The 25,577-nt window shown below is 36.2% G+C and overlaps 1 protein-coding gene across 14 annotated transcripts in view; it reads right to left on the minus strand.

The window, feature by feature from the left end:
- LOC106056390 (lysine-specific demethylase 6A-like) overlaps positions 1 to 25,577 on the minus strand; it is a 51,000-nt gene that overhangs the window by 17,231 nt on the left and 8,192 nt on the right. For 4 of the 14 annotated variants that reach the window (XM_013213109.2, XM_013213111.2, XM_013213110.2 and 1 more), the window contains exons 6-11: positions 10,636 to 10,756; positions 10,086 to 10,140; positions 9,860 to 9,894; positions 9,256 to 9,349; positions 1,246 to 1,372; positions 40 to 138 (exon numbers count right to left, since the gene is read on the minus strand). In XM_013213109.2, the coding sequence (XP_013068563.1) occupies positions 40 to 138; positions 1,246 to 1,372; positions 9,256 to 9,349; positions 9,860 to 9,894; positions 10,086 to 10,140; positions 10,636 to 10,756 (531 nt within the window). Of the gene's footprint in view, positions 1 to 39; positions 139 to 1,245; positions 1,373 to 1,522; positions 1,619 to 3,148; positions 3,528 to 3,806; positions 4,311 to 4,353; positions 4,525 to 4,641; positions 4,749 to 9,255; positions 9,350 to 9,859; positions 9,895 to 10,085; positions 10,141 to 10,635; positions 10,757 to 12,018; positions 12,054 to 12,995; positions 13,653 to 14,285; positions 14,705 to 17,334; positions 17,479 to 24,627; positions 25,102 to 25,577 lie in introns of those variants that run through there. The other 10 variants (XM_056012456.1, XM_013213112.2, XM_056012457.1 and 7 more) reach the window with 10 other exon arrangements.

Here is a 25,577-nt window from a genome sequence, read left to right on the forward strand (position 1 = left end):
TTGACATAATGCCTTTTGGCAGTAAAGATCACTACTCACCCTATGGAGCACCAAGTGTCAGCATTTGCCTCTGACTTGTCAATAGACTGACGATAGGCATCAAAGGCATCATGAACTCGACCTACACCAGAAAAACACCTGCAGGACACACAACTTAATTAGTACTGTTAAAAAAAAACTACAAAATAATGTTATTCTTGATAAGAGTTACATACCTTAAATCAAAACAATACAATTAGTATTTATAATAGCTTTGAATATTATATATTACTGCAATGTATTTTAAACATTTTTAGGGCATCTTTAAGAAAATGTAAGGTAACAATTTCTATTCAGTCTATAAGGAAAATAAGTGACATTACATTAAACAGAACCCTATAATGCATAGCCACAGTAACTTTAGTTGGAACTCTAGCTAGCTGGACTTGGTTTATATAATGTAACTAACAGACCTATTTATAAAGTCAAAGTATTATTAACTGTACAAGGCCAGTACAGTAGAAACCATATATAGACAACTAAAAAGAGATCTACTGTAGGAGTTAGATGCAAAGCACTAAATGTGTCACTACTGTACAGGACTAGACTTAGTAACACTAAAACTGTAATAAAAGTAAGAGTTCAACAAGACCATTTTGTGTAAGAATACTTCAAAGCTACAAATATAGAATGATCAATGTTATCTTCACCTCTTTCTCTAAGTTGGGGGCTTAAGATAAAATAAAGTTGTATAAATATGCATTGTTCAACCTTAGATGAATACCAACAGACATTCATCTGTGTTGAAAGCCACCAACTTAGTACTTAAGAATCTAATCAAAGAGCATTATGGCAAATTAGACTAAATCTGTAAAAAAATTGAATTTAATCTCATTTGCAAAAACCCTCTTGAATTTTGATTCTTTGAGTTTGGTCTGTTGACCATGGTAAATGGTTCGAATGCTGGGTCCTCAGAAATAAGTCAGCCAAGGAAACTGGCAAACTATACTTCATCTGACCTATGGGTGACTTGGGGGGAAAAAATGTAAAGAAATGTTTTAATTTATATTATGAAATTATACAATCAAATTAACCATGAATAAATGTTCAGTCTCCATCTGTGTTTAAGACTACAAGCTTTAAAAAAAAAATTAAATTATAAAATAAGATGGAGCTTACAACAATTATGCTTCACATCGTATAAGTTAAAATGGTAAGTCAGCTAATGTCTTATGGTATGAATCTTATGGGAAGAGTTTGACTGACCTGCCTAGCAAATACCAAGCTTGACCATTTGAGGAGTCAATGTCAACTGAGGCCTTCAGGTGTTGAATTGCCAAATTCTCCCGAACGTTTTTGTCTGCCAGTTGGCTTACAGTGTAGTACAACCAACCTAAAATTGTAAGAATTGTATTAGAAATCTAACAACAATTACGTCAAAAAAACTAACAGTTACAACAAGACAAGCTTTGAAAACCAAGCTCTTCCCTCCAAGGCATCAAATTGATTACATAACCAGAAACCAATTTAAAAAGTTATTCACATCTGGCTGACAAGAAAAAGTTATTTGACATGAATGTGTATACAATATTTCTCAGTGCACCAGGAAATAAAAAGTAAGGCAAATCTCTTGTCTTTGACCTTAACTGTTTAGCCAAAGTGAGAGAAAATAAAGGTATTTATACCAAATAATATTTACACTACTGAGGAACAGGTTTAAAGACACAAAGAAGAAGACAGCTGTCTGTTGAGAAAAAAAAACACTGTATATAGTGTGATACAAAATGAAAACAGCTGTTAGGCTTGAGGCACAAAGACAAATGTATTCACATTTTTTTAAAGGGAGTTTGCTTTCTTCTTCACACAGTATCCACCATTTGCCACTAGTTATAATAGAGTATTGGAAAAATTGTGATTGTAGTAGATGATAAATAGATGTTTTTAAGGGTGAAATCTGTTGTTCAGCATACTCTCAACCACCATCTAGGAGCCATTTAAGCATAAAATCCATTTATCTCCACAATACTATCATAAAATATTGTGCTCAATCTTTTGTGTCCATAAGGTTTAAAAGAAAACCTAAAATGTCAATACTTCTGAGACTAAGTCAATTAAATTGCATGTGCTACATAGACTTCTGAGACTAAGTCAATTAAATTGCATGTGCTACATAGAACAAGACACATAAATATGATGCATGACACATAAAGGAGAGAACATTGTAAATAACAGAGCACAAAAACAACAACATCCTGATACAAAAGAATAGATCTAAATGTGTTAACGGGTGAAAGGCAATGAGGATGCACCTAGCTCATGGTAGGAAATGGCAAGAGTAGTTATATAGATTGTCCATGTTTAAATTCTATGTGTCACGAGTCGAGTCTGACCTATTTTTACCAAGTTCTAGAAGCGAGGTCAAACAAGTGCTAGTATCCAGCGTAAACAAGTTAATTTTAGGTATCCAATCAAAGAAAGAGGTTAAGGGAAAAAAATAGCACACGTCAGCTTCTAGAAGGTCAAAGTTACTAAAATAATTAGGGGAGAAGTTTCCATGATTCTGGAATGTACGATAAAGAAAGGTATAAATTAGGGGAAAGTCAGACGGGGTCCTTGCTTAGTCATCGCTTAGTAATAGTTTGAGTTATAGGTTTTGTGATATTAGCGGGTCCATTAATTAGAGTTTTATTAGTTGAAGTAATAATTGTTGAAGTGATATGAGATGAAGTTACCTTAATTGAAGTTGCAGTAGTTGAAGTATTATAATTGAAGTTTTGTGTTTCTTTAAGATTTGAATTGAGAAGTTATTTGTATAAGAAAGTTGGAGAAGTATTATTAAAGAAGTTTTGGAGATAATACAGAGATGTTTTTTTTTTTTATTTCATTTGAATTTATCAACTTATTACAATCCTCTGCCTGTTCGTCACACTATGCAAGGTCCATTTAAATGTGTGATTTTATATAAGGATAGATTTTATCTCTCTCAATAAACAGACTTTCAAGACAAGTACAACTAAAGCACTTAAAAACAAAACACTATTCTGCTAACAACAGTGCTTACAAGTAAAGTTAACATTTATCCAATAAAATTACTTCTAGGGCTATTTCTAATTTCACTTATTTAATATTAATCCTAGACCCTGACCTCAACATCTGAACATCTACCTACCTTGTGTACGAGACATTGAGTGTAGTTTGGATGAGTCAGAAACAATTAACAGCTCTCCAAAACAGAACAATAAATAAATCTATATCCTTTAGAACCAATTTACAGAATATAAAAGATCTAGTCACAATGTACTGAATTATAACTCCACAAGGAACAAAAAACAATGTCTCAATAATGAAGCATTTTGTTTTGATTGTCTTTTTTTGAAAGACATTTTTAAAGTTCAGAGTACTAAACGCTGCACCAAATTTTGATATTATATTTGTACTAAATAATCAGCCTTGCTCTGTGTGATGCATTTAAAAATAAAAATACTTTAACTTGATACTCAACAGAGGAGGCGATAAAAAGTTCAATGAATTCATAGCAGACTGTCTTCCTAAGAAATTCAAAAATTGGGGGAAAGTAGATCTAGATCTATGTGGTATGCAAGTTAAAACAATGGAACAAATTATAAAAGATCTAGAAAATTATTTTAACATTAATATAATCCCCAAAAGCAGCTTAAAGCTCAGTGAATACTCCAATCATTGAGACATATTTAGTTCAGGTCATGGAAGGTCAACAATTAATGAATTATGATAAAAATAATAATGGTCTGCACTTGGTTAATTTACATCACTAGCACATAGATCTAGATAACCTAGGAGCCCCTCACAGTTGAATAGCATCCTTGTAGGATTAGATCTAGATTCTATAGTTAACTGTCATTGTCAACAACACAGACACTACAAGGCCTAATCTAAGTACTTGATATTCTTTGTCCATTGAAGAAGGAAGGAATTCCGACACAAAGAAAATGATCTGTTTTGACTGCACAAGAAAGTTGAAGGCCTCTCAGTCTACTAGATCTATATAGATTAGATCCAGACCTAGACTCTAGATGATTAGGTCTAGATCTAGATAGTTTGAGTCAACGAAACTACAAACTCTACGTGCAAGACTACACATTAGATACCATTAGTCATTACAACATCGCACGTTCAGTTATAGAATGAAAAAAAAAAAACACGCCTATATCACAATATCCTTGACTAAAACAAACACCGGTTGGCCAATCCCCATTTGGGAAAACCTTACAGTGCGTGCGTTAACGGAAAAATATTGAGATGAATTTATATCACTTGATCAAGTTATACAATAAGTCGGTTTCAAGAAGCCCTTGTATAATTGTCTTAATACAAACATGTAGAGACCGACTTTACCATTATACGAGAGTGGAGTTGTAATGAGTTAATAAAACAGTTTAATATGTTTTATTTCCCATTGATAGTCGGCATACATTCCCCCCACCCTCTCTTTAAAAATAGCTTTAAAAACACCGGAAATGACGTCTAGCGGTTCCCGGAATAAAACCGTCGTACGTCTATTTTTAGCTGACTAAAACCATCATTTGTTTGGATTGAAAATGTCAAAGTGTAAGTTAAACACTGAATTAAAACGTGCCGTCCGTGAATTTAAAAAAAAACACAAAAAACAAACTAATCACCTACAGTTAAAACCAACAATGAAATTGAGACCATCGTTTCAACATTTCAAAACGACAATTCAAAGGACACTTTATCGAGTGACAAAGAGAAAGTCTATATCATAAAAGCGTCCAATCAAAATAAAGCTTACAACTAACATGGCACATCACGTCATAACAATGTTTTATAACAAAACAGAGGAGTGAACGCGAGCTCTGCCGCACGTGGATGTGGTGTAGGGTTGGGAGGAAACGGAATGTTTACGTCAACGCCGGGTGACGCTGTCAGACCGTAATAATATCAAATTGAAATCGACATTGTTAATGTAGTGTTTATCATCTCAAAATAGAAATAAAACGGGAGCCGTATCATAGCGTGGGCGAGTTAGAGAATTGTACAAGCTTTCGAGGCCCCTGTGGAAACTAACCTATCGCGGACAGACAAGTAGATCTACCTCTAGGTCTACATCAGAAACACACACACACAGTGTACACTAGTTTCAAGTAACACAACGTTTCACTTGCTAGTGCAGTAAAGTCGGGGGTAATCGGAAAAAAAAAACTATACGTAAGCGCTGTGCCTATTATATCATTTCAGTGAATTTAATACCAACTAGGAGTGGCTAAGTATTGAGCATTCAGGGACTAACTAGGTCTATCAGTTCATTCCTAAAACATGGGTTTAGTACAAAAACACTACGTGTTTCAGAAAGTGGAAGCGAATGGGCAGTTTTTTTTAAAGACTTTCCAAGGACTAGCTCGGGTTATCAGAAGTTCATACAGTTTAAGCTTTTAGATTCATCAGAGCACCAATATAAGGGGGAAAAACATCAGAGCACCAATACAAGGGGGGAAAAACATCAGAGCACCAATACAAGGGGGGAAAAACATCAGAGCACCAATACAAGGGGGGAAAAACATCAGAGCACCAATACAAAGGGGAAAAACATCAGAGCACCAATACAAAGGGGGGGAAAACATCAGAGCACCAATACAAGGGGGGGGGGGAAACATCAGAGCACCAATACAAGGGGGAAAAACATCAGAGCACCAATAAAAAGGGGAAAAACATCAGAGCACCAATACAAGGGGGGAAAAACATTAGAGCACCAATACAAGGAGGAAAAACATCAGAGCACCAATATAAGGGGGGAAAACATTAGAGCACCAATACAAGGGGGGAAAACATCAGAGCACCAATATAAGGGGGAAAAACATTAGAGCACCAATATAAGGGGGGAAAACATCAGAGCACCAATACAAGGGGGAAAAACATCAGAGCACCAATACAAGGGGGAAAAACAGAGCACCAATACAAGGGGGAAAAACAGAGCACCAATACAAGGGGGAAAACATCAGAGCACCAATAACAGGGGGGAAAAACATCAGAGCACCAATACAAGGGGGGAAAACATTAGAGCACCAATATAAGGGGGGAAAACATCAGAGCACCAATACAAGGGGGAAAAACATTAGAGCACCAATATAAGGGGGGAAAACATCAGAGCACCAATACAAGGGGGAAAAACATCAGAGCACCAATACAAGGGGGAAAAACATCAGAGCACCAATACAAGGGGGAAAAACATCAGAGCACCAATACAAGGGGGAAAAACATCAGAGCACCAATACAAGGGGGAAAAACATCAGAGCACCAATACAAGGGGGAAAAACAGAGCACCAATACAAGGGGGAAAAACAGAGCACCAATACAAGGGGGAAAAACAGAGCACCAATACAAGGGGGAAAACATCAGAGCACCAATAACAGGGGGGAAAAACATCAGAGCACCAATACAAGGGGGAAAAACAGAGCACCAATACAAGGGGGAAAAACATCAGAGCACCAATACAAGGGGGGAAAACATCAGAGCACCAATACAAGGGGGAAAAACAGAGCACCAATACAAGGGGGAAAAACATCAGAGCACCAATAGCAGGGGGGAAAAACATCAGAGCACCAATACAAGAGGGAAAAACAGAGCACCAATAACAGGGGGGAAAAACATTAGAGCACCAATACAAGGGGGAAAAACATTAGAGCACCAATACAAGGGGGAAAAACATTAGAGCACCAGCATAAGAGAAAAATATCAAAAAAGTAACTGTGAAAATCAAAATGAGACTGAAATGAGAATCAAGGAAATGCTGCAGGTCAGGATTTTGTTTCATTTGCCTTATAGAAGAATTCCCTAAAATAATTCCTATTCTCTGATAATGTTTGAGCTAGTTAAAAAAAAACGATGGAGCATCTAACATATAAGTTCATGCACACACAAAAAAAATTAATAAAGTAGAAAATGTATCAAATGTTTGGGAAATTCTAAAAAAGACAAATGTGACCTATTTAATGTAAGCCTTAACATGTGGATGTTCTTATAAGTAGACAAGTATGGAGTGTATCTAATGAGTGGTGAGAGCTAGATCTACATCTTCAAACCAGGTAAGGTAAAGGTCCTAAGTTTTTACAAAGCTTATATCAACTCACCATGTCTGTCTGTAAGGTAATAACAATTACACTTAAAATAAGCTTTGCTTTTTAAAGAATTTTAAAAAAATGTTTTTCATTTTGAGAAACAAGGATTGCATGGATTTTCCAACCAGGTAAGTTAAAGCCGCAGACATGCCTACCCCCAAGACCCAGAATTTGGAACACTCAGGTTGAAAATGTGGAATTTTGGGCCCCAATGTGGAACATAAACACGTTTATGTTAGTCAGCCATACTGTAGGCAATATAAATAAAACTTCAATTATATTAATTATTACTTTAATAACAATACTAGTTTGCTTCTCTTATAAATTAGATGTAAATAGTATAATTAAAAGTAAGAAAACCTTTAATTCATAATTATGTCCTTTGTTTGAAATCAATAGTTCCTATATGATGAATTCTAAAAAAATTTATTCTAATGACTAGACTCAAATTTACTAGTCTAGATATATTTTTATTTGTTACTACTACTAAATCTAAATCTAATGACTAGATCTAGATTATTCTAGATCTACTTGATTATCTATCCTTTTCTGGGGCTCTACTCTAGTACTCTAGATGTTGTCTCTAGTCCTAGATCTAAAATAATTTAAGAGTCTACTAGTCTAGACCTACATCTAATAAGTCCTCTAAGTCTAAAAACACAGATTATAATAATTATATTATAGATCTAAATATTTATGTCTAGATCTAGAGAACTAAATTTATTACATAATGATACATAGAAATCTAGAATCTAGAGATCTATCACCTTCTAAGTCTATTTCTAGATCTAGATTTAGTATCATCTAGTTATCTAGTAACAGTTGTGCTAGTCCTAGATCTAGATACTAATTAAGACTATCATCACTATGTAATAAGTAGAGTAGATATATAATATAGCCTTAATTAGGCCTTAGCCTTACTGGATCTAAGTTAATTAATTACGTCTAGATCTAGATCTTTAAATTTAATAACATATTTTTTTTTAAAATCCTTTTCTTAGATTACGTAGTCATAGAAACCTAAGCCTAAGTGTCCTAAGACAGCTAAAAAACTTTAGAAACCAGTTGAGTTAGTCAAATTTGTTAGAATAGATCTAGTCTAGAGTCTAGACTAGTAGTAAGTAGTAGAGCTATTGTCGGGAAAAGAAAGGGATTTGAATGGAACATTTGGCTTATTAGCACTTTCTAGATTCTAAGAATAGATCTAGTATCTAGACCTAGAGTACTAGATCAATGTCTAGATCTAGCTCAACCATATCTTCGTAGATTTAGGACACACCTGTCCCTGGTCCGGGAAGAGATGAAATGTAAACAATAAACACAGACCTATAAATATTTTATTTTGTATTCAGTATTTTCATTTCGCACTATTAATAAATAATGAAAAATCTGCAATTTTTTTTTTTTTTTTTTGGTGTCGAAAATCGTGAAGGCGGAACATGTGAGCTTTTTTGATGCTTTTGCGGGACGGTTCCGCATAATGCAGGACGGTTCCGCATAATGCGGGACTGTAGGCAATCTAGGCATGTCTGTAAAGGTCCTAAGTTATTGAGAAACAAGGATTGCATGGATCTTCAAACCAGGTAAGTTTAAGGCCCTAAGTTTTTGAGAAACAAGGATTGCATGGATTTTCAAACCAGTTAAGTTAAAGGTCCTATGTTATTGAGAAACAAGGTCTGCATGGATTGGTGCAAATTATACTGTCACTACCATGAAATAAAGCTGCAGTTGAAATAATGATAACAAAGTGTTGCTGCCTTCAACTTGATTCTCTTAATTGGCGGCAGCGTTGTGATTATGTCTACCATCTAACACACCAAGGGTTTGAGTTTATGTGTTGAGTTTTGGCACATCAACACAATTTAGGCCATGTCATACCCGACTAACACACCAAGACAAGTAAGCAGAGTGTCAAAGCCATAGAAAGCTTGAATTTTTACACCAATGCCAATAATACCAACTTTGATGGGACATTGAGTACAGATTACAATAGACATGTAATAACAAAACACAAGGCAAGTAGGCAGGTAACGAAACACAACAAAGAAAATTATTCAATGGTAACCACAATACCTACCTACAAGATATAGTCCATTTAAAATATAAACCAAATGCACAAGCAAGTAACAAAACAAAAATCTTTAATGGTAACCACAATAATTACCTAGGTGACGTAGAGCTGCAGCCTTTAATGTGGGTGTAAGATTATCTCCTTGAATAAACTGCTCATAGGCCTCCTTGGCTTGTTTGCTTTTACCCTGAACAAACGGAGTAAAATAAGATATACATGATAAATATATCTATTTAGAAAAAAGGAATATTTCCCTTCTAGACAATGGACATGTCAGGTAAACACATAGACCAAAAATTTAATCTGAGGTTAGATCCTTGCCAATAGTGGGAGACTCAGGAATGTCACCATAGATCTAATAAATTCCTAATTTATACCAAACACAGACCCATGAGCTTCATCTGAGTAGAACAAAAGCTGAACTTTTAAAGACCATCAACCATATCTTACATATACCCAAGTTTATTAGACCACTTTTACTGAATTAATGTTCTGGTAATGTACTAGCTTAAAATATAAGCAGACTTGTGTATTTTGCTTAACAAACTAGCTTGACAGATTTTTACAATTAGACCTAGAAATTAATGGCCAAAAACATTTTAAAAAATATTGTGACAGACCATATTTTTTTTAAAGAAATACACTACATGAATGAAACATTTTCGGAATATATATAAAAAATAGAGAAGTCATTTACCTGAATTTCATAAAGGTGAGCTATATGAAGTTTTACTGAGAAGTAAAAAAGAAAAAAAAACACAGTTAGCTCCAACAAATATCAATAAATGTCTTCCAAATAACTAGCTGTTTAAGGAAGAACAAAATATTTTGTCAAATGTAATTTAAACAACAGTCTGAAGAATATAAGACATTAAAACTAATCAATGATTAGTGATTAATTAATATCAGTGGTTAACACTTACTTTCAGCTTGGGAGCTAATACAGGGGTTAGAGTCTGCTAGAGTTAATTTAAAATGCTGAAACAAAACATACAGAATATTAACATTAAAAAAAAAATTAAGTGCACAAAGTCAAAGATCACCTTAATATTAAACTTTAGGGGGTATTTATGTCATGCTGATAGAAGTGTATGTGTACAAAAGCCAAAATGATACTATAACTGTGAGTCAAAAGTCAATTTTGACCATTTGATTAGAATATTTTTCTCAATATAGGGCATATTGATTCAGTATTACTATAAATAAACTTTGCCATCTACTGATATAACAGCATATCAACCCATATTGATACGACTACTGTCCATATTGGCTATATCAACATAAATGTAAACGTTTCCATATCACTGGATGTCATGACCTATAATCACACTACATACAACATATACTACTAAATTCAATGCTCAGTGTATATTTAGCAAGGGTAATCATGACTTTATAACACCATGATGTTATCCTTAGTTTTATTGCTATCTATTCAAGTACGCAAGTTTCAGATATACGTGAATGTGTTACCTTAAGGCTGTTGTCATACTGCTTGAGCACTTTAAACATTAAAGCCAGTCGAAGATGAACCTCCGAGGCTCTCCTAAAACCTGGTTCTGCATACAAAAGTTGTTGAAATATCTGAGTAGCCCTGGATGGAGAAATAGCAATTATTGTCTTTTTAAAATCTCAATCAAAATTAGTACTGGTATAATGAAAGTACCCATTGAGCCTCATGGTATTGAAGTGACCCGTCCATTGTTTTATATACATTATCTAGTAGTTTAATAATTTAAAAAGCACATATAAAATTTTCAGGGGCATTAACAGTGTGTGGCCCGATAATCAAAAGGTTTAAACAAAAAAACAAAACACCCCCACGTTGAAAAGCACACACTCGAATAATAAAATACCATTTATTAATGTGAAAACAGACAGTATACTTCAAATGTAATGAGGCAATAGCAATCATTTGAAATAAACTTTGCAATGAAGAGTGAGAAGGCTTTAATCAAAATAAATAAGCAATTTTTTTTAAGTATTGACACTCAATAGCATTTAAACGGTAGATACATATCTACACTAGTTCAATAAAAGACTTTTTAAAATTTTAGACTATTTGGTATAACAGCAGTGGTACCATTCATTAATTTTTTTTTAGAAGTCTGGTAAAGTCGTTAAAGTTATGTCCAGATTTAACTGTTGTCTAGGCCGAGGAAATTGGGCAAGGTCAGAGTGTAACTGAGGTTTCCGACAATTTTATTACAGGTCAACTTACTTCGCGGAGTCAAGTAGATAGCAAGTAGACAGAAACACACAAAGGGAATTAGGTCAACCAATAGAAAACGTTTTAAGTCTAGATATCGACATGTCAACACTGCGGCACACCAAACAGAACGGTTTTATGCAAATATTTCTATAGGGCACAAATTGAATCATGTCAGACTTCTATTCCATTCTTCTATGCTGAAGTCGACATACATTTTTAATAAGTATAAACTGCTAAAGAAAGTAAATATTGTTAGGTCTAAATCCGAATCTTCATTGAAAATGTAGAATGCATACTATACATATATATAATTATATATGCGACTTCAAATTTAGATCTAGACATCTTTGATGGGCTTATTGTCAACAATACCTCTAACATTAACTAGGTCTAGTAGAATTAGATTTGAACTCAAATACCATATTAAGGTCTACATGTTTGAATAGTTTTGGTATGAAACAAGATTAGTGCAGCACATTTCCGAAATCTCTTCCTAATATTGAACGCAAAGTGTCCGAGTGTGTGAGAATGTTATCGGGACTACAGAAAACAAGGTCCTGGACTTGTATGTATAGTGAGCTTGAGTGTAACAGAGAATACACTGCTCAAATGTTGTTGTTTTTTAACAAAGATACAGCACAAACCTTGTGAAGGCAGTGAGCATTTACCACATGGAAATTGAATAAATACAGTACAAAGTGAACAGACAATTCATTGATGAATGCGTAACGAGAATAATTAAACCACAAAAGTTTCGCTCTGCCATGGTGTGGCCGTGTTGTCATGTTTCCGAGACTCGACTGTATTCACAATGAATTTGCAACGAGTCATGAACCAAAATTAGCACTGTTTCTGGATCCATGTAAATATTGGTCAACTTATGTCGTCTAAAATCTAATCTAGATTCACAGTAATTACTGAGTGGTGTTTATGGGATCAAAGTTACACCAGGAGCTTTCATATATTGCAACACTTAAGAGAATTGAGTGTAGATCTTGCCGATCCAACATTGCAGTTTAGTTCAATGTTGACCTAGTTTGAATCTAAGATAGGCTCTACTAGTCTACTTTTATTTAGTGTATTAATAGTTAAGCATGTACAAGTCTAGTTCTGACCTAGGTCTAATTAGTAAATTAAATAGTGTATTTATTTCTTTTCCCCAACTAAGATTGAGCTAAATAGCGTTTTGATCTACACCTAATATTAACTAAGGCTAGAATTAAATTTTAAACAATGACAGGCGCTACAAGAAGTATGTACCGGTATAAAGCGGCACATTGGTAAGTAACTTGAACAAATATCGACAGACGTAAGACAACTGGGAAAATATCCAAATTAAAATAGAACTATCTATAGACTTTTATCCTTCCAAATGTCCATGAGTTTATCTGTCAATGCAGGTATACTTTATACACACATGTTCCTTAGTGCACTGACTCTTATTAGTTTTGTGTTGGATCGTTCTAAGATTGTATCTTCACTAAGTAATCATGGGTTTTGTCTCAAAGCAATGCACTTCGGAAACAAAGTGTTTAATAAAGTGTGAATGAATTCAGACAAAACAGTGCATTAACAATGAACATAAGCATAGATCTATGTTTGATAATAATAATATTGGTACCTTTATTTAAGTTTGTATAAAGTGTGTAACATATCCCGCACGTGTCTTGTTCCGGGACAGTCTCGCTCTACTTCACCAACCAAATAATGGATCGTCCGGCTCGAACTGGGACGGGTGGCAATAATAGAAGGCACGAGAAGGGGAAATAGGCCAGGTGCTAACACAGGTGGCAGGGGCAGACTTTTTTTTTTATTCTACCCTTTTGCCTTTGGAGAGATGCTTAAAAGCCTTCGGGCAGTCCCGTTAGAGAAGACTACCATTTTTTTTTTTGTACTATAACAGTTGTCTTCCATAACGACTTGTGGACGTTTTAAAAAAAGTTAGCTTTCCATAATAAACCCAGCAAAACGTGTCCTACATTCGTTAATAGAATTGGACACATTCCAATGATGTTTCGGTACAGTCAAAGCGATTACACATTTTCCAACGGATTAAAATACGGACCCAGATCAAAACAAGTTTTGTTTTTTGTACTCTAACAAACAGGCGCGTGCACTTCCAATCATTTCAAACGGAAGTCTAAAGACTGCATGCAAAAGGGCGTTTATTTTTATTCCCACAATCCATCACGATGACATGAGAACACTTACTATCACCCCCGCCCTGGCAGACATCGGCTTTGTCTGTGTACAATTTAACAAAATATGTAATCACAGCCGGACCCGACTTGAATTCAAATAAAACCAAAGAAATACGACAGTCTGACGTAGTAGATGCTAAGATAACAACATAATGATTCTAGAGATGTAACCAATAGGTCTTATAATACAGCGTCTCTATGAAACGATGCGATAGTTTGAAATGTCCCTGGAACAAAAACAACGTGTCGAGTTTGAAAAGAAAGGACACTCTCAAGGCTAATGCCTGGTCAGGACGACATGACACAATTTGACATTTGTAACTATATAAGGACACAAACAAAAAGGGAATCCCAAAAATAGAATTGCCCAGGTATAGCAGAGGATTAATGTGTTCACGTAATAGGTTTTAAATGACACCAACCTTTTTTTTTTCAATTAACACACACACCTTTAGAACGAAACTTTATGTCATAAAATGTTGTCAAGTCCTCTAATTTATCAAGATAACTTTTAGAGTGCAGCCAAACGATATAACCTGCCTGCCACTATCACATACGATATATAAGAAAAGATTAAACAAGCCACCCTTTTTTTAAAAAAAAAGTATAACTAGATGTAGGTTAGATCATCAAGATGTCTATTGAGGTGTCTTATTGAAGTGTGTGACCTGTATCGTTTGGTGTGTGTGTGTATATATATATCTCCCTACCTATGTCTAAAACGCGCCAATTATTTGGGCAATCTCTAAGTGTGGAGTTGTGAAACCTGCCCACTAATCCATGCATATGCCCATACTGGCCTAGAGCTGCTCTGCATGCCTGGTCACGACTTGTTACGTCCAAACACACGTTATCGTGGCTGCTAGGCAAAATAAAAACAAAGCAGAAGTGTAATATTAACACACCCACGATGTACACACACACACACACACACACCATTCTTACACTTCATTGAGTTTTACCCTTACATACACACGTCTGGCTACCGACATACTGTAGTGCACAAATTAAGCTGTGCTGCTTATTAGGCACGTGCAACACACACACACACACTGCACACAACATCGACCAACACACGAGGCTAACAGAGCGACATGTGTGCAGCTCCTCCATCAAACATAAACAGTCTCGGCTGATCTAATTCCCCCCCTTCCCTCCCCATCACCAACTCGAACCCGCCCCTGCTCGAGAAGATAGCGTGCGTCCTGTCACGTCGCCACTATTGATCTCTCTCCCCCTTCTGTTTCAGACTGGTGCGAGCCCGTGACCTCGATTTGCTCAAGACTGATAGACGGAAAGAGTGTTGGATCTATCGAGATCTAGATGGAACACGGAAGGATAGCTTGTTTAGTGTCGAATGTTATCTGTATCTCACACAGGCCTCTTGTTTACCTCGACAGCAAGTTGTGAACACAACAACGTACAGTTGCATCACAGATGCGCTCACACACACGGAGAGACCACACAGAGTTGCAGACGTGAATAAAATATCAAAGAAAAGCAAAAGCAGACACCACACAGCCGGACGATGTGTTGTGATCTTTGCCCCAGACCTAGTTCTCTAGATAAAAACTTCTTTCTGCAAGGTGCTTAGATCAATATGTAACAAATTGATTGGTACAATCAATAATGTTTTTTTTTAGTATTGAAACTTAGGATTGAATAAGCAAATTAAAAAAAAAAACTAGGTAAGGGGAAATAAGTCACTTTTGTAAATCTTGTCCGAGTTCACAACTATTCTCCCTCATTTATCAATCTTATAAACACGCTTTCTAAAAATAGATGTGTTCATAGTAGCCTATTCAGAGCTCCCCCGCCCCTAAAATCAGGTCAACAGTTTCATGACCCCAACAAAGGAGTTCATTTCTGTGTTTGTATACTTGTATGTCAATGTCATGTAGTATTCCCCCTTCCTCCTACGCCTTTTCAGGGTGTCTTTTAAAACGAATTAGACCTTTGTTAAAATCTCATATTGCACAAGGCATATCAATGTTGGGCAAGCACTAAAGAGTCCCGTTGGAGTCCAGTTGACTTATAATGTTGCAATTTTAACATACTATTTGAGGGAAAAAAAATATTATTATGGTTTGTGTACTGGTCAAGTGATGTTTTTGTACCCTCAAAGGGTTAAAAAAATTTATTCATGTTTGTATTTACATATTTAATTATTGTTTTTACATAGGGCAATGTCCGAGCTTTAAAAAAAAAAAATCTTTTTGTGAAACGCTAATTTGAATTTCTTTTTTTTTTTTGTTCAAAATATTCAATTAGGTCAGGGTGATTTGTGTGTTGGGTCAAGGAGACAAATCCACTATAAGTCATAAGTAGTTCTTTAGACATAAGTTTGTCTGAACAAATAAATAAAAGATAGATATTCAATACAGTTATGTCAATTTAATCTTGTTTGTTTTTATTATGGAAAGGGGCTAAACTATATATTATAGAGCTATATATAATAATGGTGATATATAAAGTAGCCAATCAGTACTATTGGCAGTCACAATAAATAGTTCTTTTTAATGATAATAAATCTCTTGAGTTGTTTTGATTAGTATAGCTAATAAAAGATACAAAGTGAATTTATGTATAGATATTGATATATTGTAACTTAAAATTTTAAAAAAGGAAACAGCTTAACATAACTTAAATTAGACTTTGAGTGTGATATAGCCACAAGACTAGCAATTATTCATATGTTGTTCTATATAAAGCCTATGCCGATGTGAATGTACTTTATAGGTTAACCATATTTCTATCTGTTACAGCACACATTTGTATCACTGATTCTGATCATGAATGTCATCACTGATGTACTGACTCTGCAACTGTGTGTCCTCTAGGTCTAGATCTATTACCTATATAAAGCATTGTATGCCATATTTCACAGAACGTCTACCTTAAACAGTGAACATACAAATCAAGAATCTTGATCTAAAAGTATGTCAATATTAAATCAGTAATTCATTACCGATAGAATGGGGCTAAAATCTAGTTTACAGCCTATCTGAAACGTAAATGCAAATCAATCAGATCGATTAACTAAAAAGAAGACAGATCTAGTCCTAGATCTAGATCTATATGTCTAGACTAAACTTAAGTGGAGATCTAGAATAGATTTCATTATTTTCATTGACTAGACATAGACATACTGTCACATAGATTATGATATTATGCAATGCATGTATCTCGGTTTTATTCTAGAGTAATCTAGACCAGACCACTAAAACATATCTAGATTTTTCTAGATCTAGATCTAATTAAAAGTGTAAAGTTTAGCAAACAGACAAGTTGAGATTGAAGAGTATTATATTAAAGACTAGCTCTAGATGATCTAGTTAGCAGCTAGATCAATAATCTATGACTCTATGTAAACCTAGATTGCTAGAATTGCCTAACCTAAAAATAGGTTAGAGTTAGAATACAGTATACAGTTACGATTTAATGTCTAATAATATGAAGTCTCTAGATCTAGAGTCTAGACTATACTCTAGATACCGGTATAGAATATAGATCTAGAATCTAGATTAGATCTAGAATAATCTAGATCTAGACCTAGATTATTTCTAGATTTAGAAAAGTCAATAACTAGTATAACTGTAATCTGTATATCTTATAATTTATAATTAAATTATTTAAATCTAGATAGTAGATTATTCTCAATCTAGATTTCTATAACTAGCTAATAGATCAAGAACTGCACGTTACGTCACTTGACAACAAATAATGACGCAAGTAAACATTAAGAATATATCAACACACCTTAGATCACAACATTAGAATCCATGACAAGATAGTAAGAAACACTAAAAAAAAAAGGAAAAAAAAAAAGAAAGCTGCTTTTCTTTCTTGCGCTGGCCTACATTGAAGTGGAGGAGGAGTCGCTAGAAGACACACACACACACACACACCGCCTAGGCGTGTAGAAGCAATGCGTACGTGCGAGAATGAACGAGAGGGATGTCGCGCTGAAAGAACCAGCAAAGAATTGGCCTAGTTTCAGTTTGACGAGAATGTTTACGTCATCTTTTAATAAGTATAATAGTAGGCGTAGTAGTAAAGCTGTGCAATACGTCTCATCACTTTGAATATAACAGAATAATGACGGGGGGTATCGTTATATCGAACGCGCATTAGGATGCTTTGCAACATGAGGCTACTAGTCTAGATCTAGCTCGTGGGTTGAGACATAGATGGAAAAAAATCGAGACAAAAATCTAGGTCAGACGCCCTGAGCTAAGAATAACACTGGGCCAAGGAGAAAAAAAAAGGACGAGAGGAGAACATTGGGGTGAGGGGGATTCTAAAAGTAGGCCTACGGGAAGATCAAAAGGGGAAAAAAAACACACAAATGGTGGAGGTGGGACACGGGCCTACAGTAGAGTACATACAGTAAGCTACTAAACAGCTTGGTTTTGTTAACGGTTTCTAAAAGTTGAGGAATTTGGAAAAGCTCATTCAGGTGCAAGAGAGGAGAAGGTTGGAAGTTCTTTCACAATACCAGCTTGGCCACATGGTAGACTTGTAATCACTGAAAATGCGGAAATGACATCATCTTACAGTTATGTGAACCAAAGATTGATCTTGTCAACAAGACGTCGATCTAGTGTACGTGACAGTGTGTTGTGATTGAGCAGTTATGTTGTTGTTTTGTTTTGCTTTTTTCTAATTCACTAACATGCCCAATTAGCTGATGAAAGGTGCAGAGGTTGTTAGTTGACAAAAGACTTGGAAAGGACAAGCCTCACTGACATTTGGTTCACCTATGAATTGGCTCACGGGCTAGTAGCATGGTATAGCCTAGCCTAGAAGTATAACTAACTTACATTACTCCCCTTAGAAGGCCTAAAAAAGCGCCGATGTACCAAATTATACAAAACACCTAGACACCTGGCCTAAATAGTGCCGATGTGTCAAATAACACTTAGCCGACTTGTCCTAAATAGTACCGATGTGTCAAATAACATCTAGACAACATGATCTGAATAGCACCAATGTGCCAAATTACACATAAACTGTAGATGCAATGCAGTCCACTGGGTGTGGTATTTAGAGGTCAACGTGCAGATGATCACGTCAGCGTGACACAAGAACACCCTAGTCAAGAGCCTTGAAGTAAAAATCTTATAGATAAGCTCTAATCTAAGACGTGGCCAACACTTGTAGGCCAGATAGGTTCAAACTTGACTGGCTAAGTAGATACGTTATAACGGAATCATTGACAGATAAACACAAAAGCCACTTCACTCGAATAAACACTCCACAAATAGATATATAGACTAAGCTTTAAAAAAATAATAATAATGATGTCTCGAAAAGCGTGTGACTACATCAACCCGGACTTCGTTCTGATAGCGAGCACTGGACATGTATAGGCCCTTAGACTTGATGCATGCGTTGAACATTTAAAAAACGACCATTCATTGTTACACTTTCATTCGACACTGCTCAGTGTGTGCAATATGTCAATAGTACCAGAAAGCATAAAGTCAATCTGACTTTAGTCAGGATAAAGAATTGGGGGGGGGGGGGGGTTGAGGCTAGATACTCCACGCAAAGAATTTCAAACTGCGATGGAAACGCCAACATATCATATTGATTTTTTTAAATCAGTACGGTATCGGTACATTGAGTATGAAATATATCTACATCTAGATTTATAAATATAGACGATTTCAGGGTTTAGAGTACTTTAGACGCCTCAAAGGAATTACTCTGTCAGTATTTTAATCGAGATCTATCCTAGTTATTGAGTACGCTTTATGGTGGTAAGCTATATGATGGTATAGGGAAACAGAGCGCAGAATGAGCATAAAAAACATACTCTTTTATAGAGCTCTTTCAAATGAGCCTCTACCTTTGGGGAGACTAGCAAATGACAGAGCATCTTGGCGTTGCAATGTAAGCACTGGCACGAGGCTCGCAGTCTGTTGACAAAACAAAAAAGAAACGTCTATTCGTTCAGGCAACCAGTTTCTAGCCTCAACTAAGTCTCACGTGTCACATGTAGAAACACAGCAAGGCAGAGCCATCGCCTCCTGGAGGACAGACGCGGACAAAGATGAAACCATTTGTACACTTGAGCTTTCTTGACCTAAAGGCAAGAGGTTCATTGACCAATTTCATCATCAAATGTGTACAGACTTATTATTAGGAACTACATAAGAACTCCCATTCTGATAGTTATCTGACAATTAGTGCAATTAACACAAAACATAGAAAAAACAACATGAAATAATAATAACTACAACAGCATGTCAACTCGTGGCTAATGCGATGTGCACATTCTTCCATTCCGCAGTTCGTGTCGTTTAACTAGGACAGGAAACACCTTCAATGTTTACATACCATGACCTAGTTCTCCCTACCTTGCACACAAGGCGCAAGGGTTATTGCCAAGAAAGAGATTAAAACAGGACGAGAAACTGCCGACGGGCAATCTTTGTCCTTCATGTTCATCATGTCAGTCCAAACGAGATTGATCACGACTTGCATTCTAAACCTCGTGGTCTGAGATTTCAAGACTAGTAAGTTGCTGGTTCAGACAGCTCGTGGCATCCATGGATTTAAGACCTCATTTTAAACACTCTACACTTGCCATTGCAACAGTGAACCCCCTGACAAACATGGCGTGTTGTTGAGCCTCTTGGTAGTCCTTCTGCTGTAAAAGTTCCAAAAGCTTTGTGATATATAACCTTGGACAAATTATTTCTTTCTACCAGCCAAACAAACAAAAAACTAAGGTTGAGAGCACAACGAAAAGTCGCCAAGTTATTTACCTCAAACCAATACCAGGAAGCGCGGTTGGTGAGTGGTAAAGCGCTTGGCTTCTGAACCAGGGGTCCTGGGGTCCGAATCCTGGTGAAGACTGGAAGTTTTAATTTCGGGATCTTTATGGCACTTTCAAGTCCACACAGCTCTAATGAGTACGTACCTGACATTAGTTGGGGGAAAAGTAAAGGTGGCCGGTCATTGTGATGGCCACATGAAACCCTCGTTAACCTTAGGCCACAGAAGCATCATCTGCCCCATTGATCGCAACTTGGGAATCTTGGACAACAAACCAATACCAAGTTAGCCAAGTACCAGATGCCATGAAATCCAGAAAACAAAATAATCCTTCGGAATTTGAGCACGGCCGCCACACCCTTTATTTACATTTGAACTCAATGATTCAGCAGAATGTTAGTTTAACAATAAAAGTAGCAAGACTTCAGATTATCAATTAAGCATATCCGTTCATCTTAAAAACTGATCTGGAACGTGGCAACGAGCTACTGGTCTCCACTGCCCACAGGTTTAGACGTTACAGGTCAGTGTTCAGTGATTGGTCTCACTCCGAGGGTGGAAAGACTTGTTCACTATCAGTAAGCCAAAGTCTTAGTTACGTCCCCGCTGGATGGATATTATTTTTTCGCGGCTATATTTATGTGGGGCATTCATGTTGTAATCCCAGGGGAATTTAGATGTCATAGATTAGCAAACATAAGTACAGTTGTATATATAAAAAAGGTATCGGGCCTAAACTGTACTTTCTGTACTGAATATATTAATTTGTAACAAATAGGAAAGAATTCTTTTATGTCTTAGTCCTACCATTAGGAACAATAAATGTGGTTTAACTTTTGCGGGGGGGGGGGGGGGGGTTGTTTTTTTTAGCATTTTATTAGGTAAAGTTATTGTATTTCTCATTTAAGGGATAACACTGTCATACATCCCACACATTTAGATTTGATCTGTAAAAAAATATTATTTAAAGAAAGCCCAATGTTTCGATTAAAAAGAAACAAAAAATCTGTACTAACACGCTTAACTATAAATAACTTTGGTTAGTCTTTCATTAGTGGAATGACGGCAAAGTTCAACAAAATATCCTGTAATGATCATTCCCAGGGAAAATAAAATAAGGTTCAATGCAAAAATCAAAGGAAAAAAAACATGAAAACGGGGGGGGGGGGGGGGCGATGGACACTGAAGGGAGAGAGAAGAGAGGAAACGACAACAATTACGACATTCTTATTAAACCTTCCTATTTTAGACTTCGCACCCCAACCCAACTTCCGGGTAATGTATCTGATGTCATTTCTTCCTTGGCGTTAGTGACCCGGGCCTAACACAAGCACAATGAGGAAGAATTAATACTAACACTCTTTAGAACCTGGGAAGCCTGATGCAGAGGTCATTAGTATGCAAATGAGATGAAAGCCAACTAGACAAAGTAAACAAAGCATAATATCGAACAAAGAGACAAGTCGACGAGTCCTGTTTTTTTTTTTATGTCGACGGGTTAGAGAGATGAAGAGATATTGGGCTCCGGGCAGATGCTCTATTTATATACCAGTGTCGCCTGGAGGGCTAAGGTCAGAGCGACATGCACTGAAGAACGAGCAACAACACCAGCTCGCAAGAAAAACGTTCGAATGGAATAGTACATTGGAGTTGCGTCTTGTTGACTTCTACCTTGTCACGCGTGTACTCCAAGAGTTCAATTTATGTTTTCATATAGAGAGGAGGGGGGTATTAACTAGAGGAGAGAATATGTAGATTACATTCACCAGTAGTTTGACGACAATTAAATATACACACGTCTACAGACCAGAGGTTTACACACACACACACACACACACGTGTGAACACGAAGAAAGAGATGCTTCTAATGCACATTTCTCTCTCTAGAATTTTGCTCTATTGTATTACCTTAAAATTCTTTCTTTCTTTAAGTTCCATTCTAGCTCAACCATATCATTTCAGCTCAACCCTATCATTCAAGCTCATCCCTACCATTCCAGCTCATCCCTACCATTCTATCTCAACCCTACCATTCTATCTCAACCCTATCATTCCAGCTCAACCCTATCATTCGGGGTTAGATCTGAATACGTGTACATGTAGTGTTCTTTTCTCAAGTTTTCTCCTTGTTTGCAAGACAAGAATCACTGAATTGCTTTATGAGGACTGCCAAATGACAGGTAAGGACTACTGACACTACACGGTAAAAAAAAAAAGGTAGAATTGAGTAATAAAGGTGACTAGAGGCATGATCACTTATCGTGAAAGAAAACAAAACACAATTAGTTCCGGTTCAAAGTTTGTAGCCACAGAAATTATCTCGATAATGGCTAGAGCTATTACCAGCTCGTTGACAAAACTTACTCCTATATATCATATATTGACTGACAGACTCTTCATAGAATATGGGCATGGCTATTGAAGAACTCAAAGTAATAATCGTGCCCGTGTTTACAAACTTCTCTATGGGCTAGATCCGGCCTCAGGAGAGGTGCTATCCGATTCGTCAAAACTTCTGCCCGGAGTGGAGAATCGATTCCATTGGAGTCGATCAGCGATGGGGCCCGTGACATATATGTCGGAAATAATATGCCTCCTGCCAGCCGCAGCCTACAAGGGTTGTTTACCAGTGGTTTACATGTGTTTCCTACGCCCAGACTATTACATATGGTTTAAATATTACATTTCTACACAAAATCACATCAAAAGTAGGTTAAATCTTTGAAAATGGATATTTGGAATAGAAAGCATTTGGAACAATGATTGTCATATCATATTTAAAGGGAAAGAATGAAAATATTGGATATACCAAACTAAATGAATCAGAGATCGGATATACCAAACTAAATGAATCAGAGATCGGATATACCAAACTAAATGAATAAGAAATCGGATATACCAAACTAAATGAATCAGAAATCGGATATACCGAATACATTGAATGAGATCATCGGATAAATCGAACAAAGTGCGTCACAAGACATCTGATAAATGGATTACAAGAATAAGTCTGTCCCTTAAAGTTCATCTAACAAAGCAGTAGATATCTCGCCATCAGTTCGAGAAAGAAGCAACTAGGTCTAAAGATCTACCTAAAGATGAATACGCCTAAACTGCTCAAAGTTCAGTAATGTACTTTTGTGCTCTAGTCTTACGTTGAGCACCCCCATCCCCAGACAGTGCCATATGGGACCTGGTTACATCACACTAACCCAGACTTGAGGGCTTAAAGATCCAGAAAGTACAGAACCACACATCCCTTGCCCAGCACAGCCTGCACCCGCCACGTCCCATGCGACACGGCGTGAACGCTTGCTTGGTGGCAGCAGTTGACTAGACGAGGAGTATTTCTGTTATATGCCATTGTTTACACACACAATTCGAAAAAAAAAACATATTAAACTTTATGCACTTCTATATATGCAAGCATATATAGGCCTACCTACACAAAGATTTTTACCTAATAATTTTGTGCGCTAAAAAAAAACCTAATCAAGATCATCATTGTGTGTGTGTTTTCTAGTTGTATAGGCCGAGTAAAAGCAAAAGCTAAGTTAGCCCTCACCTCTCCCGAGTTTGGAATGTGTGCTAGGAGTCAGGGTAAAGAGAATACAGGACTAAGCCAAAACATAAATAGACTTGTAGACATTCTTTGATAAGACAAAAAACAGCCCTGTCACTTAACAACAAAACTGTTTGACAAAATCTGAGATAAATCAGATCCGATCTATTACATTGATCCTTTTTCAAATATATATAACAAGCTCTAGTGGACACAATTACTAATCTATAAAGCAAATTAAAATATTTTTTTTTAGAATAGACTAATACTGTCTGCAGTATCTAAATAAAGTCAATGTCACCGACCTATATATTTTTTCGCTTGATATAAACAACAACACACAAAAATATTGTCGTGTGATTCAAAGTTTTTCTGTCAGTGGTGATGCTGTTTTAAGATGGCACTACAAACCATGAACTATCAAGACATATAAAGCAGTTAATGACCATACCAAGAAACTAATTAATTACAATAATAAGCAAGTGCATAATAAAATAATAAATGACCAAAAAAAAAGGAAAATAAAAAAGTTATAATAATTTTTTTAAATACAAGAAATATTATCTAGACCTAGATGATAGATCTAGATATTTTTGGACTACAATGGGTTTTTTATAAAAAAAATTTCTATCCCATGAAGACAAACCACCTCCCTCAGACAAAGTGCTCATATGTGGTGTGCTAAACTTTCATAATTTACTTGCCTGTTTTTTTTTTAGCTTTTCAATCCAATATTCCTCAAGAATATTATAACATAAAATAAAGTCCAATTCAACAACATAAAGTATATAGTCCAAGTTTGTCGTCCTTAACCTCAGTAAACAGACAAATCACTTCAAACTACATGTAGATTTACAGCGTAAAGCTAGTTACAAACACACACACATGATTAGGGTCAAACCATTAAAACTTCGTAGATCTAGATCTAAAGCTTTCTTGCGATACTAAGCAGATACAAACTACCCGCAGTCTCATGGTTAATGAATCGCTCTGTTTTAATATTTCTCTCCTCCTGTTTTCCCTATAGCAACAACAAAGGTCTCACTGCTTTAGCGTGTTAGCCAGCACTAAGAGACAATGTCAGAATCGCTTCAAGTAATCGCAACAATAATAGGACCTCTCTAGGTGTACGCTAACACTATTTCAAGACAACCACGGTCATGTATCCAACCGAAAACTAATCGCACCGTCACACATACACACGCTAGGCCAAATCTTTTGGGCTAAAAGGTCACGATGCCGAAAATGGAAAGGTCATCGGGCATGCTCAGTTAAAAAGGTCGTCGTCCTCATTCTCGCCACTAGGTCTGATGACGACGGCCGGTTTATTTTTTCTTGGTGGGGGGGGGGGGGGAAGCTAAAAATAGAAGGGGTGTCCCATTCTATAGAGATTAAAATGTAATTAATGTCAATATTATTTTTTTTTTTGAATTAATTGATGTCTCAAAAAAAAAATGTTTACATTATTAGGACAGGTAACGGAGAATGGCCATCTACACTGGCGTGGCATCTTCTTTATTGAGATAGTGGGATCTTTACTCTCTCCTAACGCCCTAACTCGTTCATTCACCCTCACTCAGAACTCAAGTGACTTTTTAGCTTAGAGACCTATCAACTCATTCTGTTTGTCTGTTTGGTACGAAATGAATTTTGG

Source organism: Biomphalaria glabrata, chromosome 15 (genome assembly GCF_947242115.1).
Source record: "Biomphalaria glabrata chromosome 15, xgBioGlab47.1, whole genome shotgun sequence".
NCBI classification, from domain to species: Eukaryota; Metazoa; Mollusca; class Gastropoda; family Planorbidae; genus Biomphalaria; species Biomphalaria glabrata.